Source organism: Calidris pugnax, unplaced genomic scaffold (genome assembly GCF_001431845.1).
Source record: "Calidris pugnax isolate Ruff unplaced genomic scaffold, ASM143184v1 scaffold32, whole genome shotgun sequence".
NCBI lineage: Eukaryota > Metazoa > Chordata > Aves > Charadriiformes > Scolopacidae > Calidris > Calidris pugnax.
In genome coordinates, this window is record NW_015090783.1 from 8,591,275 (window position 1) to 8,606,185 (window position 14,911).

Genomic DNA, 14,911 nt, shown 5'->3' on the forward strand with positions numbered 1-14,911 from the left:
GAAAATTAGTGAACAGTAATGGTAATGCACTAAACGAGCCGTCAGGGGCTGTGTGCAGTCTGAGTACAAGGAGGGGAAGTGGTACGATACAAAAAGCACACGAAAAGGGTAGGAACGAAAGCGTTAACACTTTTAGACTATTTCACTCTCGGATTGCCAGGAAACAAGGACTCTCCGTCATGTTTCTGCAGCCACCGTCTAACTCCGTTATGTCTCTCACCAACAGATGGGGAAAAAAAAAAAACCCGAAGCCATTAAAATTCTGTATTTTAAAACAATTGTTAGTTAAATCAGTTTCAATACCTCTTGAACCTATTACAGTCACTTTTCCGTCCTCTTTATCGGGAAAAAAGGCTTTGAAGGGATACCCTGCCCCTCCCTGGATACCCTCTGCTCTCAGCGTCGAGTTTCTGGATACAAAAAGGAGGAGGAGGAGGAGAACCATCCCTTTCACTGTCACATGAACTTTCCCTTTCCACCAGCAGGTGGCGCTGCCTCCTCACGAAGGGAACCCCGCGCCGCCACACGGTGCTGCGGCTGATGGCTCCGGAGAAGGCAACGAACAGCCTTCCTCCTGGAAAGGGTCCTGGGTACCAAGTTACGCACTCGAGAAGAACCATATCCAGAAGAAGTGGAGCTTCTCGAAAGTGCCACACGATCACATGAACTTTCCCTTTCCACCAGCAGGTGGCGCTGCCTCCTCACGAAGGGAACCCCGCGCCGCCACACGGTGCTGCGGCTGATGGCTCCGGAGAAGGCAACGAACAGCCTTCCTCCTGGAAAGGGTCCTGGGTACCAAGTTACGCACTCGAGAAGAACCAGATGCAGAAGTGGAGCTTCTCGAAAGTGCCACACGACAAAAGCTGAAGCCCCACTTCAATTATTTGTAGCTGAGCAATATATTCCGAAAGATTATCACTGAGTCAGGTATAAATGGCAAAACACAGCAGAAGCTTTGCCACATTCTACTTGCCAGATGGAATTCTGGAGGTAGGCAAGTTAAAGTCATCCTCTGTCTTGATACTAGAAGTGAAGAGTTTATAATTACATAAATAAGCTTCTACAACAACTAATTAAGGTCCTGCCCAGGAACCTCATCCATACCCTAGAAAAACCCTAGCTATTGAAACAAAGTGTCTACGAGTTGATTTGTTTTGTCAGTTATCTGTCTATTGCCAGGGAAGTCACAATATTCATCTTGAAGGAAATCATTATGACTCTCAGCAATCTGAATCAAAATAATCTAAAAACAATAAGAGAAAGAAAAATTTAATTGCCTAGTCAGAGAAATATGAAAACTGTTCAGTCTTGCTAGGGACTCTCTCCTATCTGCTGTTCTGAAGGCATCTACACAAATAGATCAGGAGTACTCTTTAAAGCTGGACACCCAACAGGATCCCAGAACAGCTACAGAGTGCTCACCTTCTGAACTATTTTCCCCTCAGCACATAAATGGTTGTGGTCTCCTCCCACACTTCAAATTCATATCTTTGGTAGACACTGCAGAGACGCTGACACTAGAGCCACTCTGCTGTGGCACAGAGCAGCTGTATGCACCTGCAGAGAGAAGCTCTTCCAGATGTTCCCTACTGTGGCATGTGCTAGCAAAGGCAGGATCTCGTTTTTCCTCCTGTATAGTTTTACAGTATGACAAGTTTAACCTCAAAACTCACGTCAAGATACCTTTTGTTCCTCTCCCCAAACCAGCTGACCTCCCATCTGTAATAGGACTTTATTTGGAGTACATGATCTTGCGTAGAAAGTCTCAAAGCCTTGGGAAGAATAAATGTAGCTACAGTGACAGGGCTGAGGGGATTATCCAGGACTGCAGCCACAGGCTGCCACGCAGAACCAAGGAAGACAACACTGTTTTGTCAGTGAGGAACTGGGCTGGGTGAGGCAGACAGTCGCGCTGTTCGGCAACCCCACCCAGCTCCACAAGGAGAGAATCTTCCAGTGTCTGGCTCCAGCAAATTCAGGTTTTAAAAAAATTGCAGCATAAATTTGTATCCCTTCTTCTAAGAGCCATTAGAACCGCTTCTGGAGGGGTTTTCCATCACGCCGGGAAATAACAGCAAGAAGAGAAAACAGTCTCCAAACCTGGTTCCGTTTGCATCACGTGCTGTGCCCAGAGAGTCTCAGCAGCGCTGCAGATGATTTCCTGAAGAAGGTTGGATGTTGATGTGAAGACGTTAAATAACATCCACAGCTCTGGCAGATCCATGGCGGTTGCCAAGCGCGAGATACTGATCACACTGCAGAAGTTTCCTTACCTGCCCAGTCTACCTTGGGGCAACGGTCTTTCACATAAACCTGGTGTCACTGCTTGGCACAGGAACTCAAAGCAGCACTCCTTTCAGGAGCAGAGCTCAAAGCTAGGCCCGTGGTTTGTGGCAGGAACCCATTGTACAGATAGCTGAGCTGAAACAGGGTTTTCAACCTATGTTTAATTTCCAACTCTGGTGCAAAATGCGAGACTCCTCGCTGTGCCGTGGTAGCACCAATTCCTGAAGCCCATAGTTAGCTACGGAACCAGACACCAAGAGGTTTTAAATGGGATGGGGATGCAGTTTGTAACTGTTTCAGTGGCCTTGCAGGCCATGAATATGCAGAATAATGGAAAAGATTTATGCAATCAACAGCCAGAACATTATCACCAGAGCCACAAACAGGAAGAGGCGGGATAGGAACTGCTCATCCACGTATTGAGGAGTCCCTGGAACAGCTGGAAAACAGGAAGTAAAAAAAAAAAATACAGTTCAGCTCCTTCGTCTTCTCCAGAATTGTGTATATTCTGAACATAGTACGTTCATAAATTGAAAGATATGCAAGGAATTTACTTGGTGAGAAACTGTTGCTATGTCCTACCCTCAGATTGGCCAGCCATACTGGAAGATCAGAAGGAAGACAACCACAGCTCCCTGAAGCAGGGCTCATGGTAAACCTGCTCATGACTAATGGCAGCAGGCAGTTCCAAGTGCTGGAGTACACACAGGTCTGCTGGGAGTGTTTCTGGGGATGGTGCTGAGCCAAGTTCACTGCTTGGTTCACTGCTGACTGAGCTAAATTCACCGTTTCCATCCCACAGAACTTTACCACCTCTACCTGGGTGCTCCTCCCCATCGAGGTGAACCACCTCGCAATAAGGAAATGGTAAAACGGTCAAAGCTGCGTGTGGAGCCTTGACCAAGAGAACTAATGAGAAGCACACGAGCTCTAAAGCTCACGCCATGCCTCTCTGGAACTGCTGTACTGAGCCCACAGATGAAGAGCAGATAAAGGAGTTGGTTAAATTATGGCTGTTACAACAGTGTCTATTTACATACTCCTGAGCTCAGTCACACCTCCGCACAAATTTTCAGTGGACACTGAAGTATAGTTAATAGGCAAGTTAATTTGACCCAAGGACAGCACAGGTCCCTGGCAACACAGGCGTGACACAAAGAATGTGTTTCTGTTTCTCATAATTCCTGTGCCATATGACACAGTGAAGAAAACTTGCCAGGCACAACCTGTCACTAAGGAAGTTCAGAAAATCCTGGGCAGTAGGTTTTCTTCCTCAAAACAGGTAGACTCTGTCTATGCTGCAGATGGGGAGGAGGTTTTCTGGGAATTATTTAATTTTCAGAGAGCAGGGCCACTACTTGGAGTAACCCAACTGGTTTTCTTTAATTAAAACCAGTGAAATCATTTTACCAGGAAGTCACTTCTTGTGGAATACAGACTGACTGAGAGATAAATTTCTGAAAAAGGAAGAGTCTTTGCTGTCATTACTTTGTGACACAGAGCACCAGTTTAAAATTTTCCTTCTCATCTTACAGGAAATATGGGTCTCCTTCACAAACCCCTACTGACTCATTATTATTAGAAACTCCAGTACCATTTGTCTCATTTTTCAGAGGCAGTCCACTGGAGTACCAAAGGAGACATTTGAATTAAAGGGGAGAAGTCTCCAGTGCCATCGTCCCTCTCCAGTTGAACTGTCCTCTCAGGAGGGCCTTCAGTGAATCATATGGAAGTGATAAACTTACTTCTTATATTAGCACTTGTACAAAATGTGTACGCCAGGGTGATTTCCCTCATTTCGTGTTCCTGTTTACAACACTGATTTACTTTACTGTTCAGAAAGTTTTGCCATTTAGCAGGCCATTTGTTTAAATGTTATAAGGGAGTTGATAAAACATCTGTTTGTGACAGGACTCCCAGAGAAGATGGGATGCACAGTACCTGGAGGAGGTCGCCCATCGTTTATGTTGAATGCTGTTGCAAATATACCAAAGGGAAACGCCCCAATTCCAAATGACATTTGGAAGCCACCATCGCCAAACCCAAAGCCCTGGAATCCCTGCAGAGAACAAAGCAACAGAAGAGAAAAAAGGTACCAATCATTTAAAGCTTATTTCAGAACATTTTGTAAGAATACAGATATCCCCTCTCACTGGCTTTTCTAAGGCTGAAGGAGTATCATGCTGTCTGGTGACTTTCAGTCTCCCACACTATTGTTAACTACCTCCTTAATTCTCCTGGTTTTAAAATGTTTCACACAGTAGCAAACTTGTCAGAGCAACCCAAAAGTTTGAGAAAACGAAAACTAGAAACAACAGTTCTTGCTTGAAGGCCACAAATTAACAAAAGCTTTTCTGTAATGTTTCTCAGCTTAAAATAGTATATATCTGACAATATATTAAAATCAGCATTACCAATTCTATTTATAATGTCTTAATGTATTAGTAATTCTGTATGAATAACTATTAGCCATATAGCTACAAGAAAGACAGTGTAAAAAATATTCTTAATTGATTTTTATGATACGTGTGCGTTATTAAAACATTCAGTAAAGTGATAAATTGCCAATGGGATGCATAGAGCAGTACAGAGAACAACAGTAAAAAAAAAAATAAATTTACCAGGGGGACTCTAATTAAGGTGGTAGATAAAGTCATCTGGGGCAGGAATGCAAGACACAAGGAAAGGAGATAAAAAGGAAGAGTTACAATGCAACGACATTGACCCCGACGGGATCCAGACTGAAATACCACACCCACAAAAGGCAAAGGATAAATCTGAGTCAAGGTGAGTCCTACTGCATAAAAGCAGTGTACTATTTGAGAACCAACTGTATATGAACCTCAGTAGTTGCATCATGTTTAAAGTGTGGAGAGCTCACAGTTGCCACGTTCTGCAATCCACTAAACTGTCCTCTCCTCTCAGAATTAAAATGGTGATACCAATTCTGAAAAACCCTTTGGTCTGTCACCTCCAAACAGTGGGAGGACAAAGATGATTTCACTCATATAAAAAAAGCCAGACATTTCTGCGTTGGTCCTTGATTTAAAGAGTTAATCTTTTGACTATGATTCTTCTCAATCATTTTGCCATTAACTACCAGGAACAGCAAGGCACTTTGTATGGCAGGTCCTGCACACACAGGAAATGGGAGGGCAGCATCACTAGTGCCATGTCTTCATACCAGATTCCTCTGACCTATGGCAGCACCAGCTAAAAGGTTCAAACGAGGTATAGCAGCTGATTTAATAAGGTGGCAACTCCCTAGGGAGAGAGAACTGAGCTCCTAATACATTCAATACAGAAATGTGCCTTAATCACACCCAGCAGAGTTGTTTGCTTGAAGCATGAGGTAGAGAAACGCTCTCCAAGGACCCCAGGCTGAGTTACATGGAATATGCAACTGTTTCATCAGGTCACGCTCGCTGCCGTTGTGCTAAAGAACACCACGGTCTGTCCAGCTGGCTACCCCCATGTCTGTTCAACCTATGCCAGCTGCTGGCTACATTCCCTCTATGTAATCTCAATAAAACCCTGATCTCTCTTCAAATCAGCATGTATCCCACAGATACCTACATTCTTTTGCTTGTAATGCCATGGTACACCAACGTCCCATAGAAATGCTAGAAGCACGTGTTGGTGCGAAAAAGCTTTGTTCACACATGGATTAGATATTTCCATGACACTTAGAGTTTGACAGAAATATACTTCCACAAAGAATTTTCAAAGTGTTCCTTGTGTTTGTATACGGAGAATGATCGACTATGAATAACATTTCCAGCAATGCCACGCAGGGCAGTTTTCATGAAACACAATTCAAGTTAGCCCATTCTTTGGAATGCTAAAAAGTGCTATAGAAAAGTTTTCTGCCACATCACAGCTATCAATTATTCACAAACAACTTACTGGGGACCAGCAAGAAATATAAGCTATAGGATCCTCACACAGGATCTTGTGCACACATTATGTCCTCCAGGATGAATAAATATCACCACCAACAAAAACCACTTATCTGCTCGAGCTTGTTTTTTCACTTACCCCTCTGTTCTCTGGTTCAGGTCTCTGTCCTTGGGGTCGTGGCGGAGTTTTCTCTCTGCAGGAGGTTGTGAAATTAGCTCAAGTGCAAGGATACACGAGAATAGTATCTGCAGTAGCCTGGCTAATTGGACAGAATAGACCCAGAGCAGGCTCTCAAAGAGCTGGGGGCAGTGTGTGAGCGAGCAGACTGCCCACCTTAGGAACCTTCAGCATCACACCACTGAGTTAAGATACTGCACTTCTGAATAACAAAACCCCATTGCAAAGGCTAGAAACTGAGAACATGAACATTTTATATAAGCTTCTCCGGTCAGATAACATTCATCGCAACCTGCCACTTGTAACTGGTAATTAGCACCCCATTCAAATTAAAATAAATTGCCAGTTGAACAAGAATAAGGTGTGCAAACATAGGCCCTGAAAAAGCCAGAAGTATTTGGCAGAATTACTAGTTCTATCTGTCTTTTGACAAACTATTTCAAATTGTGAATCCTGCACTTTGATAGTTTCATCTTAAGACCTTAAACTAGAAGTTTCATCTTTAGTTTTCATTCAAAAATAGTTGTATTTAGGTTTCTTACCTGGGGTCCTGTTGCCCAGTGCTGCCTCTTCCATACAGAGGAATAACTTTATCTCGACTGATTCCTGCTTTGCATACAGGACACACTTGTCTGTTTGGCCTTGTCTCTAGCCACTAAAAGAAAGGAAATTACAAGAAAACTAGTAAAAGACCATGAAAAAAACAACATGGAAACCTCATTTGCAGCCAGGCAGAGAGACTTCAGCAATTTCTCAGAAAGCCATGGAGCAGAACATTTTGGTAAGTGTCAAGTACTCTCCAAAGCAGAGAGCCATTTTGACTATTGTTCTGGTGTGATGCACTTACTGGTGTGTACACATTCAGAACTGCACTGGAGTAAAATATGAAGAAATAAACAGTACCAGCAGTCCTGCACAGGCCAAGGACTAGTGCAGACACCCTCCTTTCATCTGTCTTTTCTATAATGGTACCACAAGGTAAACCACTACGTATGCAAAGTGAAGTACACTCACCACTTCAGCCTGCAAACTAAACCCCTGTGAACTGCCTACGGTAATTCTCCTACCAAAACTGGGAACACTCAAAAGCGGGAATCAAGTGGAACAGAATCTAAGTTTTCTTTTTGCTGAATGAGCAGATTGCAGGGTGTTGCACATGAAGTTTCGTGAGGGAGTTTCCATTGCCCAGGAGAGAAAGAAGTGCATTTGAAAAGAGGGAGATACTCCAGAGAATCAAGAGCTTTACTGAGTAACAGGAGCTGATGAAAGACAAAGAAAAAGGAAAACCTGTCTTACCTGGTGTAAACAAGGCCAACTGTGAGCATTCCCAGGACAATTTGTTCACAGAGGAGAGAAAAAAAAGGAAAATAGAATTAGTGCTGACAACTTGATCTGAGTATGTATAAAGTGTACCATGGCTAGCACAGCTTGGAGACAAGAGAATCCTGGAATCCAGCTGAGCTGGTTCCATAACCTCCCATTAAAATAATTTTTGAAAGCACAGCCCAAGACCCATCTCCACTGGTCTTTTCAGGTTACACAATCTGATTAAGCTGCTAACGCGATTCTCCGCATATCACCTTTGATCCCTGGATCCTCATCCACACCAAAGGCCCATACAGAGGCTTAATTAATCTCAGTGTTTACTATACAGATTTTCTCTTCTGATACCATCAAAAGATATCCCTGAGCTAAGATGTAAACGAGGAAGATGTTAGTAATGAGACTTCAGGATCTTAAAAGAAGGCATGCAAGGGACATTTAACTAAAACATCCAGCCACATTCACCAAATCATAGAATAATTCAAGCTGGACAGTACTAAGAGTGGCCTCGAGTCCAACCTGATGCTCAGAGAAGGGTCAGCTATTGAGATCAGATCCAGTTGCTCACAGCAGAGAAATTCCCATTATGCAGAACTACTTTTAAGATGAAATTAATATGGCAACTTAAAAAAGGTCGAAGACAAACAAGCTAGCCATGAGATAAAACTGCTAAGCAGCCATCTGCTTTCAAACTGGTCTTGAAAACACTATTCGGACAAGATAGGCGCTATTTTTTAAGGTTCTATTCTTCCAAATCCTTTTGTGTGATAATTTAATCTAGTTTTACCTAGACATGCCATCACCAAGTGATTTTCCATCTCCTCCTAGCATCCTGGATTTTCAGATGTTACATAAATTCAAGCAGAAAATAAATGCTCTTTTTATTAAAAGAGCATAATTTAGCCTAGTGTGTAAAATAAAACAAAAAACCCACATTTGGCCATGTCAATCCTTAATAACTTCTCAACATTCAAGAAAGAATATATTCTAGACCAAGTTACCCAAATAAGCAATGCTGTGTGCTTATTACATTTGTGCGATACATTCCCAAGTCAGATGAAAGAACTGAAAGGTTAGTATTACAACTGCAATACCACAGGAAAAGAGAAAAAGCCCACATGTAAAAGCCTGTTATCTATTAATTTTTATCGTTTCAAAGGAAAAAAAGAGCAAGCTTGTAGGAAGTATTAAAAAAAAACCAACAATTTGGCCTCCAGAACCCAGTTTCAAATGCAGGTTTAGGTATGCAGAGGTTAGAAAGGAATTTAGGTCTGAACAAGATAGCTGTGCTAGACCAGGCAGCACAAATAAAATAATAGACATAACCAAGCAGTATCAACAAACACCGAACTCTCTATGTGGGGCTGCTCATTCGTTTGCTTTTACAAAATAATCAAGAAGTACAGGAAGTTTAAGACACAAGAAACCCGCTCCCCGGAACATAAGCAAAGAAAAAGCACTTGAGGAGCAAAACCAAACTGCTCTTAAACCAAAACCATGGTCCTTACTCATTTTCTATAGGACATTTTATTTGACATCTTCTAGATAAAAAAATCCTTTTATGTGATCAGAGAGATATAAGGTGTTCTGATTTACCCGTGACGGCTTGAGTACATACCAAAAGAGATGTCCACACAAGCTGATCACTGCATCCTTGGCAGTGTCTAAACAGATGTTACATTCGAAAGTGTTGTCCTGATTAGCATTATCCCCAGCACCGTTACTGCTACTGCTGCCACTGGTCCCTCCAGTACTGGAGCTCTTTGTTGATGCAGAAGTTGTGGGTCCTTTGCTTGCCATCCTCAAAAACTACCCAGACACACGGTCAAGAGAATTTTCCTGTTGGAATCCTGGCAGTGAGAAAGGGAAAAAAGTAAACAATCTTTTTCTTGGCATTATAACATTGCATTCTTGTCCTGTTCCAAACTGCTAGTGATTTATCTAAGCAGCACTTAAATCCTATTGTTGATGGTTTTAGTTTAACATAGCCAAGAGGGATCTTTTTTTAGAAACTAAGCTACTTTAAAGTCCTGAAGTATGACCTGGCTGATATGTGACCTGTATTTTAAAGTTACTGATAAGCAACTGACATCCACAGCCAAAAGAAAACCACCATATTTTCTCATAAATGCCACTTGCTATGAGAAGAACGCGCTCACCCAGTCATACATGCTCTTCCAAAAATTCAATGCAAGTTATAGTTGTGACTGCAGTCTGAAATAGGATTTAAACATGAAGCAATTCACAGTTTGGACAGATTGACTTAGTGCATAGTTTTAAGTTCAGTGTTCATTAGCTCGGAATATCAATGATAATAATGGCAAGCAAAGGTGGCTTAGTAATTGATTTGTCCCATCAGCAGTACATTGCTGCTATCTCAGCAGTGTGTTGATATGACTATCAAACATTTCTAGTACTTTCAGACTATCAAACATTTCTAATCTAGTGTTAATGCAGAAATACTAAAAATTTTACTTTAATGTGCTTTCATTTTACTTACATACTCTTACCTCTCATTAACATCATATTTAGCAAAGAACCCCACTTATTTCAGTAGCAACAACCCTTACAGTCTAATTCCTTGATATGCAAATTTCATAGTACCTAAAACTTTGAGACTCAGGACAAGGTATTTACATTTCCAGAAAACAAACACTTTTACCAGTGCAAGATTTTTAATCCAAGAACTAAGAGAGTTTCAGTAGTTACAGAAATGAATTCACCTAAACAAAAATGTTTAAAATGTGCTTTTCATGAAACTCTGACATCATATTGCTGCTACCAGGATACAAATACTTGGGTAAGGTAGTGAGAAAGAAACAGGTGATTATCTGAACTTTTTGCAAGTGTACAAACAGTCAAGCATTTTAAAAAGGGCAACCTGAACTTTTCAGAAGCTAATTTTTTTGCAAACTTACCCCCCAAGCATGAAAGGCTTTCCTTAGCGCTCCCTCTTTGCAGCAGTGCTGAAGCACAGGTGCAGAGCAGCAAAATATAACCTCAGTATCTCTCGCTGTTATTGTCAACAGCTTTTTTTCATACAATACAATCCCACTGCAGGGTCAAGAAAGCATCATACTCCAGCCTCACGAAGGTATTGCAATGGAGAGACCCAATTACAGCAAGTGAAAGATATTTTTGCAGAGCTTTTTCACTCAGTTACATCATTTTGCACAGTGTCCCAGAAGGGCAGCTTTGTATTCGCAGATGCTGTACTTTAACATACATTGCTTTCAGCGCTGCTGACTCTTAGCGTTTCACACCATGGCTTCATTTACACTCAGCAGCCACACTCTTCATTGTACAAAATTAAAATTCATGTTAGTTCAAGGCAGATGGAAACGCTGCCAGCCCACAAGCTATACTCTACAGGCACTTGGATTTTTCACACATCCTTACTACCAGAAACTTCAGCCATCTTGCTCAGTAGTTTAAAGCTTTAAACCTTACCAACTCAGACCAATATGTATTTGCTGGGAATTATCAACATCAAGAAAACCTCCTTAAAACTAAGGAGTTCAACACATTGTAAAAAACACTAGCATCATCTTATGGAATTAGCACAAGAAACGTCTGCCTCTTATATCTTGGCATAGAGCACAAAGAAAATATGTAGAAGAGGCAAATAAATTAATTTCTGTGTCCCTAAAAGCAATGTGGAAAAAAGGGTCCTTTTTTCCAAATTACATTGCATATATTTAACACCAGAATTCTGGAGATTCATCAAAAAGATAAAATCTGTATCTTCACAAACACTCACTTAAAAAACTCTTAGCTTTTAGCAACTATGAAAAATAGATAAATCATGAAGTTATGAAGGATGACAGAGAAATCCATAGGAATATCAGTAATGGAATGGAATAAAGATAGCTGAGACAGAAGAAAGATTAAAATGATATAATGCAACAGGCACTGAATCTGCTGTCCTCAGAGAAGGCCATTCCTTAGTCTGTACTGGGATCCTCTCCTAATTATTTCTAAATAGGCTGGTTGGGCCTGATGACCTATTAGGATCTAACCAATTTAAAATATCAAAAACATATCAAAACACAAGAATAAAAATAATCAATCTTATCCTGAAAAGCCTTCTCAAACATTTGTTCTTGTCTCTGGAATACTGTTTAACGTAACTAGATCTCTAACAAGTGCTGCTGGGGTCTGTTCAACTGCACGTACACAAAGCAGCAGCCACGAAACAGCATCCAGTGACTAAACTTACCCATGATAATCACATATTAATGTCACTTGTGAATGCAGTCTGTGAATCCTAAAGCAGAAGTTCAACTGCAAATTCAATTTGTTCCGCGTGTAGAACAATCTCAAAATTGTCAGAATGTCACTTGAACTGCTTAAACTCTGAGACAAAACTTTTTAGGGGTAAAAAAAAAAACAACCCAAACCAACAAACCACAAGCAAACTACAAACTGAAAAAAGAACCACCACTAACACAACAGGCCAAACCAACCCTATTTTCATTATGATTTAAAGTTCAGCAGGAAGGCTGTGAGTACACTGGGATAGGATATAACACAACTTTTGGGGTTAAGTAAACAGAATTTAGAGATGCCAGTCCAGGTTTGCTAAACCTTGTCCCTTAGATCAAGTCTCCAAATCAACCCTAGACATGAGATGTGTAGCAAACAAAACAAGTGAAAGGGTATAAAAATCAGCTGTGATCTAACTGCAAGCATTCAAAGATTTTATCTTTTTACTTTCTTGCTTCTTTGCTTTCTAGATATTTACAGGAAAACAGTATCTTTGCTACTTAAAAGCCATCTAAATTAGCTGTTCATTTCCTTTAATTCATGAGCCCTGTGATATCCCAACAGGTCGTTTCAAAAATGACTGAATCACTGACATTTACTTCATCCAAGAATTAAGAAAGACAACAGACGGATGGTTGAGAAACAAAGAACCCATTTTCAAGCAGTCTTCCTAAACAAAAAAAGTCTGGTGGAGTGTGAAGAAGACATGAAAGTGAAGATGGATGTTTAAGGATCCAGCACGAATCCCACTGAATTTCCTAAAGGATAAGCACAGCTGAAAGAGCTGGTGGAACTGGCCCTCCGAGAAGCAGGTGGCACACTGGGACCTGAAAGCTTCATGACAACTGAGAGTGCAGGAGGTCTCTGAAAGAAGTAAGTGCAGGAAACTGATAGGGTCTGTGTGCTGTGTATAAATACTGTGTATAAATCGCACTAACAGGCAGTGAGAAATTTTACTCAAATGCTTTAAAAACTAAATCTATAAATCTAGTGGGAGAAACTGCACACCAGGAAAATGCAAGCCCAATGGCTACTGTAAAAGATCACATTTCTGAACTCAGCAAATGAAAAACGACAGCATTTGCCAAAATACACTGACCCAACTCTAAAAATACAAGAGGAACACTTCAAAACAGACTGGCAGAGTTAGTACTGTAAGTTAAAGCATACAAAAAAAAAAAAAAAGAAAAGAAAAAACCCATTGGAAATACAGCAGATGAACAATAATTTAACCAGAGAAAGGCAGAATATAAATTTGAGGCTAACATCATCTGTATGAAACAGCTGTAGAACACATGTTCACAGCATTACAACATTTGGATGTTTGAAGTATTTCCTTTTTAATCTTCTTTCATGAAAAAAATTTCTGGTAAGGATCTAGGGCTCTGGCTAATTTATTAATAAAACCTAAAGTTATTCCTCTTTGCAACATCTAATGCATAATAGTGAAATAAAAGGAAGTGCGCTGTTGAAGATACAATTGCACTAGAAAGACACTTTTCCATGTATCTTTCCTAATGAATCTTATTTTAGCTGGGATTACTGAAACTGACACAATTCAAATCTAGTTTGTTTCAGAAACAAAGTTCTGGTTTAGTTTCTGAACGTGGTTTTGTTTAAATTGAAAGGAAAACTTGTCAGGTTATTTTTCTTATCACTACTTAGAATTTCTAATGTTTATAAACATTAGAAATTCTATCTAGATCTAAAAAGATTACTCAGAGTTTAAATAAATACATCCACTCAAAAGTTTAACAGAAATCTGATTCTTAACCTATTAACCATTGCCTGGACTTCAAGTAAAACTATCAGGAAGGCCTAGTTGATAATTGTTGACAGTGCCTAGAAGTAAGTACATTTACTTCTTGACAGTTATTTCTAGATATTTTTAGCAAATATGTGACTGAAGTCCTACTGGTAATCATTAAATGCACGTTTACCTCTCACTACCTTTTTACTCTATTCTGTCCCCCAAAGACATAACACTTTAACACCTTGGAAACATTTTCCAAGATCATCTTTTCACGTCCTGTAACCTGGACAGCACCCTGCACCTGCTTTTTTAGCATTGCCACAGACGAAGTGGTCCCGACACACAGGCCTGGGCCATGGCTCAGCCTTGCGAAACCAGCCCTTCGCCTGACAGGCCAACGTGCCCTTGCTTGGCCTCATTTCATTAATTGGGATTCTGCAACGTACGTCTGCGCTACAGCTGCTGCTCCCAGGAGAAGGGCCCTGTGAAAGGCTGTTTCGGCAACTCTAAGGATTCCATCTACCTCACAAATACAAGACATTCTTACAAACTATCAAAAAAAAAAGCAAGTGACTACAGGAATTCTTTTTTTTTTTTTTTAACTGTTTCATAGAAGTAGAATATAGGCTCCAAGAAAATGCGGCACAAATCTCAAGACAAAGATTTTATCCTCTTACCTCATCAAGTCCAAAGGGGAAAAAAAAAAAAAAAAGAAAAAGAAAACCGATATAACCAGTTGGGTAATACCGCCTGAGCATTTTCCTGGTCTGGAGTGTTATGTAAAACCCTAAATACCCTTTAAGTGGGCTAACCAGGTTAGCAGCGAAATGTAAAAATAAAATAGAATAGTTATGATGTGGTTTAAGAAACAATAAGCAATTCCCAACAGAAAAAAATATAACAACAATAATGGCATGTACCACAAGCTAAGGCGTTGGGGCCGTACCCGGAGCCAGACACCTACCGAAGGGGAACCGGGGGCCTCTCCCCGCAGCGGAGGGAGGGGGCCGGGCACCACCCGCCCGCCCAGCCCGGGGATTTCGGGGGAAAACCCTCGCAGGCGGCGGCGAGCCCCGGCCCGGAGCTCCGGCAGCGCGGGCGGCACACACCGGGCCCGCCGGGGGACCGGGGCGGCGGGACCGGGATCCCAGCCAGGGCTGGCCGAGACCGGGCCTCCCGCGGCGCCCCCGCCCCGCCCCCGCCTCC

The 14,911-nt window shown here is 41.3% G+C and overlaps 1 protein-coding gene across 2 annotated transcripts in view; it reads right to left on the bottom strand.

The window, feature by feature from the left end:
• Nucleotides 1-661: 661 nt before the first annotated feature.
• Nucleotides 662-14,911, bottom strand: part of RNF185 (ring finger protein 185) — a 14,588-nt gene continuing 338 nt past the window's right edge. The window contains exons 1-7 of one of the 2 annotated variants that reach the window (XM_014961970.1): nucleotides 14,670-14,811; nucleotides 9,305-9,536; nucleotides 7,660-7,678; nucleotides 6,906-7,018; nucleotides 6,325-6,379; nucleotides 4,228-4,345; nucleotides 662-2,725 (exon numbers count right to left, since the gene is read on the bottom strand). In XM_014961970.1, coding sequence (XP_014817456.1) covers nucleotides 2,628-2,725; nucleotides 4,228-4,345; nucleotides 6,325-6,379; nucleotides 6,906-7,018; nucleotides 7,660-7,678; nucleotides 9,305-9,486 — 585 coding nt within the window. In that variant the 5' untranslated portion in view covers nucleotides 9,487-9,536; nucleotides 14,670-14,811 and the 3' untranslated portion in view covers nucleotides 662-2,627. Of the gene's footprint in view, nucleotides 2,726-4,227; nucleotides 4,346-6,324; nucleotides 6,380-6,905; nucleotides 7,019-7,659; nucleotides 7,679-9,304; nucleotides 9,537-14,669; nucleotides 14,812-14,911 lie in introns of those variants that run through there. The other variant, XM_014961978.1, reaches the window with a different exon arrangement.